Source organism: Porites lutea, chromosome 1, assembly GCF_958299795.1.
Source record: "Porites lutea chromosome 1, jaPorLute2.1, whole genome shotgun sequence".
NCBI lineage: Eukaryota > Metazoa > Cnidaria > Anthozoa > Scleractinia > Poritidae > Porites > Porites lutea.
Genome location: NC_133201.1, coordinates 37,912,795 through 37,927,492, shown reverse-complemented (window position 1 = coordinate 37,927,492; position 14,698 = coordinate 37,912,795). Strand labels below are relative to the sequence as shown.

The window sequence follows — 14,698 nt, the reverse complement described above, 5'->3', positions numbered from 1 at the left end:
CAACCATATAGAACATCGTACACAGCCACTTCGCTTATTCACATACTCCTTCATTTGCTTCAATGTGCCTTCTACTTCTAGAACCAAGGATGTAGGAACATAAGGATCCACGTATCCTAGTGGCCAGTCTACAGTTTACCCCAAATATTAAACAAGTAACGTTTCAAGATTATGAAATAAGGGCAATACAATTTATGCAACGTCAACCTCATAATTAAATTCTGCTGGGCAAAAAAAAAGGTGTTAGCTCGACTGAAGTTAGGTTGTATTTAGTTTATATGGCAATTATACTCACGATCACTCAGTATATCGTACGCTTCCGCAACTTGTTTGAATTTCAACTCAGCTCCTGGCTCCTGATTCTTGTCTGGGTGGTATTTCAGCGATAACTTACGATAGCTGTGAGTGCATTGAAAATCGATTTTTGTTAAAAAATATACATATTTTGGTGTTAAAGAAACATCGTTTAGAAGCCTTGAAAACTAAACTTACGCTTTTTTAATTTCTGCATCGTTTACACTTCTTGTGAGACCTAAAACAGCATAATAATCTTGCCCCATCGTTTCTCCTTGCAAATGTACGAAGGTTATTGCGAAAAATGGCGCTTCAGAGAGACGGTCGTTGTCTTGGAAACGGTATTAAACGAAGGGACTGGTGACAAACACAAACAGACCTGGCACTAGAAAAGTTGAACGCTGGGTGGTAAAAGTTTACACTGAAGGCTCAGCAATCTGCACGTGCAAATTTACGAAATTTGTGTAACATTTGTTTTTATTTGAAAAGCATGTGTTTAGTTCTAAATTGTGTTGGATTTTATGAATTTCCCCCGTAAATCACTGATCGAGTAAGATGAATGGTATCAAGGGCTTTCGATTCGAGATTTTAGACGCCTTGCAATCCTTAGCCGACTGTGACATTCGTTGCAAGAATGAACTTGGATACTTTCTGCAATTGACGGTAAGTACATAAAGCATGTACCTTTTTTTCGTTTCCTAGCAAATTATATTTCGCTATTTTAGTTTGAGGCGTCAAGTATTACTCTGACCATTAGTTTCACTGTGCAGTCTGTCACCTTATGCTTTTATTTATAGCGCTTCTTTCTTCTTTATTTTCACGTTCCACAGTGCTGGACTTTTCAGGAAAGGCAAAATTTATTACAGAAGTTGGCTGAGCTAAGTATTCGTCAAGATTTTGTTCCCCTCTTGGTAAAACACTGCAGACCAATACTTCTTGAAGTTCTTGAACGAGCTGCTCAAATTCTTCAACAAGGGCCTGAAGAAAACAAGTTGTACAAGGAAGGATTTTGCTATACACTCAGCACCCTGTTGCCGTTATCTCACTTGAAAGACTTCATATACAGATTTATTAAGTCTTGTTCTTTGTCCTCAGAGCTTTTCAAAGCTGAAGAGGACACTGAGAAATCGAATGAAAGGATCTTGTGTGCTTTGAGAACTGGATACAATCTCCTGTGTTATGATTTTGAAATCTTTTATAGCATCTGGGACTGGAGCCCTGTCTTTAATCTTCTACAACACAGAAATCCTGACGTTAGATGGTTCGCTGTTAATATTGTTGCAGTGATAACAGAAATGTCAGAACAGATTAAACTTGGTCTACTGGAGAACTGTATCTCTATTGAAGAACGCAATAAATTTACACTAAGTGAATGGTTAACAAGAGACCCATCCAATTTAATACAACAATGTATGGAATGGAAAGAGCCATCTTCAGTGGCTGCTGATTGTATGGATGTAGACGGTAGAAGCCACGAAGGTTCAGTCATCACTGAAGAGGATTTAGTTGGTAGCTATGTAACAATCTGTGGCGTCATGTTGCCAAGGTTACCTGGCGCTTTTAATCTGTCAGACAAGTTGCTTGTTATGGTACCATCAACAGTAAACAATCTTCGTTCACTGGTGCTTTCTGTAGCATCAGGCAGTGGAGTTCTTTTGGAGGGACCTATTGGTTCGGGCAAAACAGCTTTAGTTGAATATGTAGCAAAGGCAACAGGTAGATCAAGCTCACCAGAATTTATGAAGATTCAGCTCGGAGACCAGACTGACAGTAAGGTAAGTAAAATATACACTATACTTCATTTATAGGAAATACCGGTATGTTTGGTTACACTTAGCCTCATAAGAAGCGGAGTCAGCCTCATAGTAAAGTTAGCCCCATACAATGTTCTTCAAAGCGTAACCTGGTTAAAAGAGTTAAACTGGATTAGGGGGTAACCCACTATGGGACCAACTCGGTAAGTGGTGGGTGATCATGTAGGTGGCTAATTCACTAGGGGTTGAATTCATATGATATTTGTAGGCGTACGAGCAAAATGCAAGCCCACAGATCTATTCCTGGTGGTGGTGGTCAACGGCACTTAATGAGCTGTGGTAAGGTTTTTGCAAAATCTGTCGACATTCTTGGGATGCCTTTGTTGTGCCAACTAATATTCATGGTATATCCCTTTAAGTCCCAATGGTGACCAACATCAATTTTCTCCTAACAATGTCCATAATTTGTCAAGAGATTAGGTTATGAGAATTAATATTATGGTCACCAAAGAGAAAAATCCTTGATCTTTTATCAAATTCTCTCAACTAATTCTTTAAGGAAATGTATAGAGATCGGTCAGGAGAATTTGTATGTGGATTTTGGGGCTTAAAGGGATAAGGCCACAAAGACCCTGGTGTTGACTTTAAGGTCCATCTTATGACACTACGGTAATCATGTGAATGTCTTTCCTCATGCGCACCACTATCCCATACTCTTCCGTTATTGTCTGTGGCACTCAGAAGACTACATAAAGTGTAAAAAACCAAGAAAACATTATGTCTCTTCCTGTGCAACTCTACCATTTGATCAACATTTCATAAGATCCCTGTGTTATTGTAACCACATTCTCTAGGCCCCTAATTTTTAAAATGCTCTGTCTTTCTCATCTGAAATTCTCATTAATGAGACCACCTCATTCACACAGTCACAGTTTCTTGGCTTAATCTAGGGTGATCTCATTACATGTAAGTTAGTTTCACTTGGTTTAATCATAATACGCAGAGTTCCCAGGTGTAATTATCTGCTTGTCATCAGTCCTTACTAGGTACATATGTGTGCACAGACACCCCAGGTGAGTTTGCTTGGCAGCCTGGTCCACTATTACAAGCAGTGCAATCAGGGTACTGGATTCTGTTGGAGGATATCGATTTGGCTCCAATGGATGTTGTATCTGTGTTGATACCGCTGCTGGAGTCCCGCACTCTTTCTGTTCCTGCACATGGCAATTCAGTGAAAGCATCACCTGGATTTCAGCTGTTTGCCACACAGAGGTAAACAGTTATAACAAGCCTTTTAGTGCGGAGAGGTCTTTTTACTAAATAGACCAATTTGGATTGTAATTATAAATCAATTTTCAAATATTAAAATTCAGACCTGGCTTCGAGGCTAAAGGTCAGGAATAAAACAAAAGAAATGTATCTACATTTGTATATTCACTGATTAAGATGGTTTCTTTCTATTTCCCTAAGCCACAGAGCCAAGTACATGTATGTATTTTGATATATTGAAATTTGTTATGTTCTGTACAGTATACATACACTATACTACGTACTTTTATTTTCAAAATCAACAGTCCAGCTGAGGCCAGTCCTGACTGTTGTTTAGCACTATGAAAAAATGACACAAAACTTAATTACTGTGTTTGTTCTCAGATCATACACGAGTCCTGGTGGAATAAGTTATCAGGTAACAAGTGCAAGTTCAGCTGTCCTGGACAAACTCTGGACAAGAGTACAAATTGAACCACTATCCAAGCACGAACTTACAGATGTGAGTGCTGTGTCCATTTAAACAGCCTCAAATGGCATAGTCATGACTTAATTTCACATAAAAATTTTAAAAAAGTCTTTTTATTTTCTTCTGAAAACAAAACTCCCCCACCCACCTAACATTAACTCATGCCACCTCTTCTCTCTATTAGACAGCTCATCCTACATAAATTGTACACCATATTGTTATTTTTGATAGTTGCTACTGAGATGTTAGTTGTGATTTAAAGTATTTGGGATATTGCATGTTATTTACCACCAGCCATCAAGTTCAGTAGTAATAAGAATAACTTAATTTTGAATGATTATTTCTGGGTCATTGTGTCTCTAGCTGGTTTCAGTGCTCTGCACAACTTTTAGATCATAGGTTTAAATTATCTTTTGCATGACTGTTGAGGTCTTAATGCCCTGTGATATCCTTTTTCAGGGTTTGAAGAACAAGTATCCTGACCTTGAAACAGTGGCGTCCAAACTAGTTGACATCTATTGCCTCCTATCAGCCGATCCGAAGCTTGTTTCTAATCATGATACCAGCAGCTTTTCTCTTCCGCATGACAAACGTCTAAGTTCTACTAGAGATTTTATGAAATGGTGTAGTAGGATAGCATTGATGGCGTGGGGTACACCATCATTGATTGATTCCACAGATGTTTTTCTTGAAGCTCAAGACTGCTTTAGTGCACCTCTGCCAAAAACGGAAGATAGAAATGTATTGGACATGGCGGTGGGTGCAAAGTTGGGTTTAACAAAAGAGAAGATTGAGTTCTTCTCCAGAAGCTACAAACCAAAAGTTCACACCTCACCTTTGTCACTGACTGTTGGGAGGGTCACTCTTAAAAGAAATATCAAGGAGAGTAAACCAATAAGGTCAAGTCATGAAACTCTCCCAAGATATGCACACACTAGACATTCCTTAGTGTTGCTGGAGAAAGTTGCAGCTTGTATTAGAAATAATGAGCCTGTTTTACTTGTTGGAGAAACAGGAACTGGAAAAACTTCAACAGTTCAATATCTTTCAGCACAATGTGCAGCCACACTGAAAGTTGTGAACATGAGTCAACAGAGTGACAGTTCCGACCTTCTTGGAGGCTACAAACCAGTGGAGATAAAACAGATTGTAGCTCCTGTGAGGGAAAAGTTTGAAGAATTGTTTTGTAAAACTTTCTCAAGAAAGCAAAATGTCAAGTTTTTAAGTCATATACAGAAGTGTTTTGCTCAAGGAATGTGGGAGATGCTATTTAAATTGATGATGCATTGCCAAAAGAATGCTTTGGATAGAGCAAAAAAAGGTGAGGCTGCAGCCTTGTTGAGCTTGTCATTCAACAGCAAAGCTTCTGTAACTTTCTGAAGAAAAGTCTTTTTGAAGTGATTAGGTCAAAACAAAAGATTTGCTTTCAGACAATCAACAATTACAGCTCACATTAAGTCATGACGTGTTAGCTAGTGTAAGACTGGTGTTAGTCAATGAAATAACTATCACATTGTTTGATTTGTTCCTGTAGTAGTTTTTTTCATATGTTATTTTGTTACATGTAAGACCCTTATATATTTTGACAGGTAAGGGTTTTTAGTCTGGTACTTTGCAGGGTTCGTTGTACACCGTGTTTTTATGGTTCAATGAATTCAACTTGAATTCAACACCAAAAAATTGCCTATCAGACTGAAAAGGTCAGACTTTTTTGTTGTGCACATGATTTGTTATTGGTTAATTAATGCTGGGATTGCTGTGCTTTAAAACCTCAAAATAATCATGATATGGCATATGACTATAATGGCCAGAAATATGAGAAAACCTCCTCTTATCAATATTGTTAAATATATAAGTATCATTATTTTAATGTCTGAAATTCATAGATGAGCAAATGAAGCATCTTCTCTGTGATTGGGAAAGACTAAACCAGGATATCCAGCAGCTGAGAAAACAAAAGAAGAATGCAGAGAGTGCACTGGCTTTCAGATTTGTTGAGGGAGCCCTAGTTCAGGCATTAAGGAATGGTGACTGGGTTTTGCTGGATGAGATCAATTTGGCCACTCCTGAGACTTTGGAGTGTCTTTGTGGCTTGTTGGAGAGTTCGTCTGGTTCACTGGTGCTCATGGAAAAGGGGTGTGTTACTTTGCTTTTCTAATTAGTTAATTTAAATTGATAATTGAATTCAAGAAGTGGGATTGGGCACTTTGTTTCCTAGAGTTTCTTTTGCTTATTTTTTTTGGGGGAAGGGGGGTGGTACAGGGGAGTCCAAACCTCATGTCTCCTCTACCTTGCATTCCTGCCTCCTGCCCTTTTTTTCTTGTCTTCCTCTCTTGAGCCCTTTTTTAATTGCTACAATACTGAAGTGAAACAATTAGTTGAGACACTTCATCCCCTTAAGGGCCTCTCTAACGTTTTGCCAACTTAACTTTAAAAAGAGGAAATAAACCTTTCCCTGCCCACCCCATCCATGCAATGTGATGCTGCTGTTTGAGCTACCTGTAGAAAAAAAACAAACACCCCAACATTGAATGGAGGGGGAGAAGAAGGAAGGTGAATGATTTGTTTTGTTCTCCAAGGTTACGGTACCCCATTTGAGGACAATGTCTCAGCAATTTTTCACCAAATGTAGATACTAAGCATTGTTGCATAATTTTGCCCTATTTCTCCAACTTCCCACCCTTTTAGAATTTTTAGAATCCCGTACCCCTCCCACCCTCTTATCTCCCAGACTTCTACCTTCCTGCCTCTCCCCCCCCCCTTATATTTCACTTGCTAGAGTTTGTGCTGGGATTTCTTATAACTGTAAATGTCAAAGAGAAGGTCTATAATTAAGGTTATGTGCACTTTCTCATTTGATAGTGATGCCACACCTATTACGAGACATGAAGATTTTCGTCTTTTCGCCTGCATGAATCCAGCCACTGATGTGGGAAAGAAAGATTTGCCACCTGGAATAAGAAACCGGTTTGTAAACTTTCTGCTTTTGTGTCAGTTATTGGCATAGCCTGCTATGATATAACAATGAATGAGATCATTTGCTCTCAACATACTGGGCTGTCTTCTATGTTTAGCTGTTATCCTTCCTAATTGTAAATAATTGGCTCTACAAGGTTCTGGCCAGTGTTGATGTATCTATAAGTGCCCCTTACAGGCTTCCTAGAATTAAACGATACATTTCTGTAAATCTATTACAGATTTACAGAGATTTTTGTTAAGGAGTTAGAGGATGTTGGAGATCTGAAAACCCTGGTGGTGGAATATCTGCAAGGATTATCTCCTACTGCTGCCATTGTGGATGGGATTGTGAGGTTGGTGTCATTTTTTGTTTACCTAGGTCCTTTAATTTCTGGTACGCGGCCCAAATTTCTGTGATTAACAGTCCCTCCCTCCATGTGAGAATGACCACCACACCGGGGACTACGTCCCTGACTCTTTGCGAAAAGTGCGTTGGTTTTTTAACGTCCCACAGAACTTAAACGTGCATGGGTTTTGAGAAGGGGACTACGGTTTATTGTCCCTATAATACGAGAAGACAAGAAAGTTTGACTGTTTGCAGATGACTTCACAAAGGCAGAACTTTGTCCTCGGTTATTTTAAGAGTGTTGCTCCGGCCTGGGTTTGAAGCAGCGGCGTGCCTCCTGATCAGCAGACCAGCGCTTATCTAATTGAACTTACTGGTCGGCAGTCTTGAAATCTCAAAAAAGGTGGTCTGTGGAAAGCATCTTGTTGGCTCATTCTTTCCCCCCTTTTCAAATAAACGTTTTCATAGAAAAATGAAAAAAAGGAAACAGCCAAATAGGAATGAATTATAATGTAGTAAACTTGATAACCTCTGGTTGTACTTGTTTTCTTTCTTTATTCCTTTCTCAGGTTTTACAATACAGTCAAGCAGGAAGCAAATGATAAATTGACTGATGGTACTGGACACAAACCTCATTACAGGTCAGCCTTAGTTGCTTGTCTTTTTAAGCCTTTGTAGAGGGTTTGCATGTAATGATTGAAATAAAAGCAGTTTTTCTTTCTTCTGTCCAGTTTGCGGACTTTGTGCAGAGCATTGCGATATGCAGCAGGGAACCCTCATCAGAATGCCTTGAGGTCAATTTATGAGGTGAGCAAGAATTTTTACTTTGCACTCCATTCGTGCACGCATTTTTCTCGCCTCATATTTCGTATGTGCCTGCCACGCGCTGTAAAAGATTCTAAGAGTTTACTCCAGTCTCTTCATCTGAGTCTAGTAGTCTCCGAAGGGCCACTTCTGAAATGCTGTTCACAAGTCCTGATGTGTGGTACTAATAATACATTTTTACTTGAGGATAAATTTTTACTCACTTTAAGTAACTTGCGTTAATAATAACCCCTGTTTGAAAAAAAAACACTGAATCATGTTGTAATGCAGTTCCAGTGTTTTGATTGGCTTAGCGGCTATCATGTATGATCCATTCCACCATGCCTGAGAAAAAAAGAGGTCATTAACCATGATTAACACCTTGACTAGTGTTTCTTACAACACGAAAAAACTATTCTACTTCCCCTTGTTGCTTATGAGATAATTAAAGCCACTTCGGATCTACCCACCTCGTTGGGTCTCTGACGTCTTTTATGTATATGGCTGAATCGGCGGGTGGGGAAGATGAAGCGAGTGTTGGCCATCCGAGCGGGCTAAATCTGCCTATTTTGCCGGCTCGAGATTTCCTCCGTTGGTCCCGCAGGAGAAAGTTCTCTTTTTTGCCATATGATATATTCTCAATTGACCAAGCTTGTTCGGTCTTGTTGGCTGTATATTGGCCTCTTTCGTTTTTGCGTTGGCGTTTTTATTGGATTCAACTTTGTCTGGTTCCATAAAAGGCAGAAAAGAACTTGGCAAAATACCGAGCCATCATGACCTAACGGTGGTTCAAAAACGCATAAATAACGAGCGCAGGCTTAAAAAATAATAGTCAGTTATCTCTGCATATGCTTTGCATCACAGGGTTTTTGTCTGAGTTTCTTGACGCAATTGGACCGTTCCTCGCACCCAGCTGTCCAGTCTCTGATCAAGCTGCATCTCCTTGGACATGTCAATGCTGCCAGTCTCCTTAAACAACCCTTACCCAAGCCGCAAGGATCGGGACAGTTCAGTAATTTTGAGGGTTTTTGGATCGCCATGGGTAACAAAGAACCTGTAGTATCAGCTGATTATGTACTAACAGCGTCAGTGAAAGCAAACTTAAAAGATCTCAGCAGGGTTGTATCTGCAAGGTATTAGCAGTAGTTTCTTGGAAACTTCCCACCTATCTCTCCCCTAAGCTAACATTTTGCCCTAAGTGAGAAGTAAGTGTTAATGTTGGCTTATGGGAGGGGTAGGTGGGCAGTTTCGCAGAAACGTACAATAATTCCGCAGTATCTTATAAAGGAGCTGTGTCAGGAAATTTATCAAAATTCAAACATTGGCAACTGCCACCAAATTGAGTGAAACATGAAAATAAGGGACTGGTCAAAAAGTATAGGGGGGTGGGGGGGGGGGTGGGCCGGAGCATTTGGAAATGTGGTTGATAAAAAATACATGACCCACCCCCTCCCTTCGGCACAAAAATGACTGACCCACCCCTAAAGCAAGGTTGGAAATTGCATGATCCACCCCCTAGTTAAAACATGGATGTTCGGTTTTCTCATAACAATCCATAAAACCTTGTTCTGTGCTTGACAAAATTTGTTGATACACTGCTAGAACCAATATCAAAATCACAGAAATCATACCTTTTACTGAAAAGACGAATGTGAAAAACCGAATATTTCTTGTTTCAATGGACGTTATGAGTCTTGACACAAATATGCAGCAAAACGAGGGTATGTTGAAATTATCTGTCACGAAGCATATGAAAATTTCAACAAAGACAACCCATTCTTACACATTTAATACTTGCCGGAAATGCTTAGATTAATCCTCAAAGAAAATTTCTTCCACTTCAGTGGAAAGCACTACCTAGAAAACCATGGAACTGCAATGGGCACAAAGACAGCAGTTTTGAGAGGGTCTCAATGGGTTGGTGGCTTTTACGGTTATCGGCTAAAAGTTTGGCTCTTTTACGGCTATCGGTTAATTTTTTTCAGTTACGGTTAACGAAAAAGTTAAAAATTAACTTCTTTTGTTTCAAAAAGTTAAATATTAATTAACGTGTATTTTTTTGACAAAGCTCTTCGGATCATCTCGGGATGAAATAAGCTATTCTTTTGAAAGATTTTAACATTTGATAGATTATACTTTTTATAAAGTATTCCACTTCTAATATTATTTTACACTTAGAAATGTCAACAGTCAATTTAAAAATAATCGTTGTGAAAAAGCAAAAGCAGACACGCGAACGCCCAACTCAAGGTCGGGGCGCGACATTCATTATAAAAGAAATGGCCGTTTTCACACTTGAGAAGGATTATTCGTGTGAGACGGGTTACCCGTTTGATGATTCGCGTCAGATAGGTAATACGTCTTAATTTGAAAATGGAATAGTTTTAAGTTTGAATGAACAATCCGCCTGACTTCTGAAGACGGGATTATCCGTTCCAGATAGCCTGTGTATAGCCACCACCTTCCCTCAGAAAAAATCGGAGAAGAGATGTCTGTGGGGGGACGCGACTGTACACAGGCTAGTCTCAGACGGATGGTCCATAAGGTGCCTTGTCCGTAGGCCGCATTATTCTGCGCGGCTAATGCGTTTCGGGTCACGTGGTCCGAGCGGGTTCGCCACCGAAACGCCTCGACCGAGATTGCGTTGGCAGACGCCGTACAGGGACTAGGCATGGCAATGTCTACCGTAGAGTCAGAGAAAAACAGGGAATGTTGTTTATCGTCAACGTGTTTTACAAACAGTGACATCTCTGCGTGTTGTTTCACTAGTGTCTCGAGGGCACGACCTCCGGAAAGAAGCCACACTTTCGCTATGGAAAAAATTAGTTCCCCGAGAGAGGGCCGGATGGAGCCTAGGTCTTGGTTAAGGCGCTTCGCCTAACGTGCGTACAGAGTCACACTAGCCGGGAAATAAAAAACGCAACCATAAGTGAGTTTAGTACCTTCCTTTAAAGTAGCAAATCTAGGGAACACTTTCTTTTACGGTTAACTCTTTTTTTATCCTATTTACGGCTAACGGTTAAAATTTTTCAATTTTTACGGCTATCGGCTAAATTTTTGACCGTTTTACGCCTATCGGTTAACCCCATTGAGACCCTCTTTTGATTCCTTTGTCAATATTTTCATGACATATATTGAAACAACAACTCTAAGCAAAACTGTCTTTAGAACAACAGTTTGGAAATGCCACATACACGATATCTTTTCCCTATGGGACATGAGTAGACCAGACATAGAAGCCTTCATTGAACGAGCAAGCTTGCATCACCCAACTATTGAATTCACGGCCGAAACATTTGACACTGAGACTGCGTTTTTAGACACGTTTGTATACAAAGGCACAAGATTCAAGGAAAAATCTATCCTTGATGCAAAGACACATTTAAAACAAACGGAAAGCTTCTTGCACCTGCACACATTTCACCTCGTGTAACCCTCCAAACGTTAAAAAAGAATTTGTCAAAGGAGAAGCCTTAAGAATCCTAAGAAAAAACTCCTCAGAAACAACCTTTGAGGAAAATAATTCAAATTAAAAAAAAAAACGCTTGACGGACGGAGGCTACCCACAATCTTTCAGGGGCAATTTGAGATCTAGAATTTTCGGAACATTTGTTGTAAAATTTCTTGCTTGTCTGCCCCTTCTAGGATTTTCGAACATCTAAAAAAATGGTATAATTGCCCATTTTTAAGGAATTCTTACCCTAAAAAGGTCACCTAGAATTTTCGGGAGCCTTTTTTCTGGCTGAAATTTTCGAAAAGGTAAGTTATGATACCTATTAGACTTTAAGCTAGGAGATCCGAACAGATGAAAAATTTTTAGGGGATAAAGTTATGCCTATATCTACTGTTTAAATACTAAAATACGTTTAACAATGCTATGTTTAAGTGGTTTTGAACTATATTCTCGTTGTGTGCCCCCTATCTTTGATAGAAAACCTACTATCAGAAATAAAATTCACAAAAGGGAGTCTAAACTCCTAAAACAACACAACAAGGAGGAAAAAGAAATATTGCCATTCGTGACACAATACCAGCCCTCAGTGTCTACTACAAAGGAAGCTTGAATGAAAAAATGGAATCTTATACAAAACCAACTATAACTTCAACAAATTTTTAAATAACCATTAATCATTTCCTTACAAAAAAGGAAAATCGTTAAAGGACATGCTCGTTAGAGCCGAAAAAAAGAAAAGGTTAACAGAGGGTTCCACGCCGGTATAGATGTGCGGCCTGTCAACCTTTGTATTTTCTCGCACAACAGGTTTGTGAGTATTTTAGCAATAATTGCAGCTGGCTGTGTTTCATATAACAAGTGCAGTCTACTGTCTTGTTAGTAGTTAGCTAAAAATAGGGTGACCCACTCCCTAAGGGTAGCTGAAAATTGCACGAGCCACCCCTTGCACAAGGCTCAAAACCTCATGACCCACCCCCTCTCTGCTCCGGCCCACCCCCACCTATACTTTTTGACCAGTCCCTAACCGCTCAAAACATGAGAAGAAGGTTTACAGAATACAAAAAATACCAAAGAAGGCACGGATTGACAAACTTTGAAGAAGATTGAAACAGATTGCAATTTGGGCTTGAAAACTTGTTCGTCAAAGCTTGTTTAGATCATAGCTAGTAAAGTGCTATGATTATGAAGCCGGTCAGACTTCTTCGTTGTATCTTTTAGTTAGCTTTTTTTGCACTTGATCGTGCACAACTTGCCTTGGTGTTCTTATCATTTTGAAATTACCGACCAATAGAAACGTCGTATTGATTAATTCAGTCACAATCTGTGAGCACAAGAGAAAGGTTTGTGCACGGTCAGGAGAGTTCCAACATAATCTGCAGCACTGTTGTTTCATCTTTGATGAATGCCGGCTTTCATTACCAGTCTCCCCTACTATGCTTACTTGTAGGATTTCTCTGTAGTGAATCTCTCACAGTGTCCTCATTATCTAGAGTTATTCAGTCCGTGTAGCGGGAGTTAATTTCAGTCAAACGTCTGTATTATTTTTGCCAGGAATCTAGCTGCTCCCCTTCATTCTGTTTTTCTTTGTCAGGAAACTTCCAGTGTTGATACAGGGTGAAACATCCGTGGGTAAAACCAGCTTGATTCAGTGGCTTGCTAAGGCAACTGGTAATCACTGTGTTAGAATCAACAATCATGAACACACTGATATTCAGGAGTACCTTGGATGTTACACTTCAGATGAAAATGGTAAACTAGTCTTTCAAGAAGGTACGTGTACTAAAGAATCGTATCCTTAGGATAAAGATGACGTGAGAGTGAAGTGACAAATAGCAGTCAGTGATATTTAACTTAACGACAACTAGTTGAATTATGAATCACCAACGCAAATATTAAACTTTGTATATTATTCTTATAAAAGCCCGAACTAGTTGAGGTGATACTTTTTAATGTCAGAGGTCCTAAGTCGTATCTTTCAGCCAAAAATATGTGTAGTTCTGTTATTAGAGAGAGAGACGCATCCCTGAACACCGATTTGTGTGTTCTCTCATTGCTCTTCCGTGGCGTGTTGTAATGAAAACAACACCCACGTTTCGTATCCTTCCCTTGACGTTCTGTGGTCTCTGTTTCCCACGCGGTACTGGTGCTTGGAAAAGGGTTAACTATTTATACTGAAGAATGCTTGCATTAAGTATTGTTAGTTATCTTTCTGTCAACTTTGTCTCACTGGGAAATTAAATTTCTTCTCTACTCCCTACATGACTTAGCACAGTCGGTTGGTGCAGGTCTTTCTGTGGTGAAAGTTCCGAGTTGGAGTCCTAGGTGTGACCTCAAATCCTTGTTTCGACGTTTTCCATTCAACTGTTATCAGTTATCGACGTAAAATATGGACTTATACCTTTAACCTTTACCTCGTTACTTAAGAACAAGAGAAATGTTGGCAATGCTCGGCACTGTTTCATTCATTCTTGACACGAATTGATTCATAACTCTCGACCAGTGACTTGTGTGTCTTCTGACTTTCAGGTGTCTTAGTTGATGCTATGAGGAAAGGTCACTGGATCATTTTAGATGAATTAAATTTGGCCCCCTCAGATGTATTGGAAGCATTGAATAGGGTACTTTATTTTTAAATTACTGTTTTAACGCCAATTGTTTACCATTAAATCTGTGTCTTGTTTAGGGACTTCAGTTCAGGGACTTAAAGCCTTCAGTATCAGTTTTTTGGTACCGAGGGGATTGGGGGTTGAGGGGTAGGGAGCGGCGGGTTTGGAGGCACCACCTTCAGGTTTCTGGTACCTTTGCCTCTGTGATAGCTTCAAAACCTAGGCCACCAATAGGCCACTTGCACTAAGAGATCACGTGACCAATGCTTCCTTTAAACAATGAGTTGGAATCTTGCTGATGCCAAAAATTGTTAGAGCACATATTATCTTACACCCGAAATTTGAGAGGAAACGCATTTAAGGGAGGTGTTTTATGGGACTTTGATTTTTCCACAAAGTAGTATCATTTGTATTGGCCGCCATGTTGGAGGGCATGCTCTTGCCCTCCAACATGGCTAAGATGTGCTGCTATAAACGTCAGCACATCATCTTTTCAACATTTTCCTTGAAGTTTAAGTGCAAAATTTGTGTTCAGAGAAAGGTAATTCTTAGTTTTAAAAATCACATTTTGGTCACGTGACCATTTACGAATTTATTCATTTAAAGAAAATGGTGCGGTTTTGAAAAACCAAATCACCATTATTTTGTTTAAGACATGACCCACTTATCGGTTTTCGAAGGCAAAATCATAATAAAACTTTCATTTTCATAACAACGATGTCACATGACCTCTTAGTGCAAATG

The 14,698-nt window shown here is 39.5% G+C and overlaps 2 protein-coding genes across 2 annotated transcripts in view; one reads left to right on the top strand and one right to left on the bottom strand.

The window, feature by feature from the left end:
• Positions 1–618, bottom strand: part of LOC140949759 (dnaJ homolog subfamily B member 13-like) — a 10,733-nt gene extending 10,115 nt beyond the window's left edge. Inside the window, exons 1-2 of the mRNA XM_073398901.1 lie at positions 493–618; positions 296–399 (exon numbers count right to left, since the gene is read on the bottom strand). Coding sequence (XP_073255002.1) covers positions 296–399; positions 493–560 — 172 coding nt within the window. The 5' untranslated portion in view covers positions 561–618. The remainder of the gene's footprint in view (positions 1–295; positions 400–492) is intronic.
• Positions 619–732: 114 nt separating this feature from the next.
• LOC140929298 (midasin-like) overlaps positions 733–14,698 on the top strand; it is a 76,929-nt gene continuing 62,963 nt past the window's right edge. Inside the window, exons 1-13 of the mRNA XM_073379105.1 lie at positions 733–957; positions 1,125–2,069; positions 3,085–3,320; positions 3,702–3,828; positions 4,255–5,107; positions 5,673–5,922; positions 6,649–6,753; positions 6,984–7,097; positions 7,660–7,731; positions 7,822–7,897; positions 8,759–9,027; positions 12,940–13,118; positions 13,875–13,966. Coding sequence (XP_073235206.1) covers positions 850–957; positions 1,125–2,069; positions 3,085–3,320; positions 3,702–3,828; positions 4,255–5,107; positions 5,673–5,922; positions 6,649–6,753; positions 6,984–7,097; positions 7,660–7,731; positions 7,822–7,897; positions 8,759–9,027; positions 12,940–13,118; positions 13,875–13,966 — 3,426 coding nt within the window. The 5' untranslated portion in view covers positions 733–849. The remainder of the gene's footprint in view (positions 958–1,124; positions 2,070–3,084; positions 3,321–3,701; positions 3,829–4,254; positions 5,108–5,672; positions 5,923–6,648; positions 6,754–6,983; positions 7,098–7,659; positions 7,732–7,821; positions 7,898–8,758; positions 9,028–12,939; positions 13,119–13,874; positions 13,967–14,698) is intronic.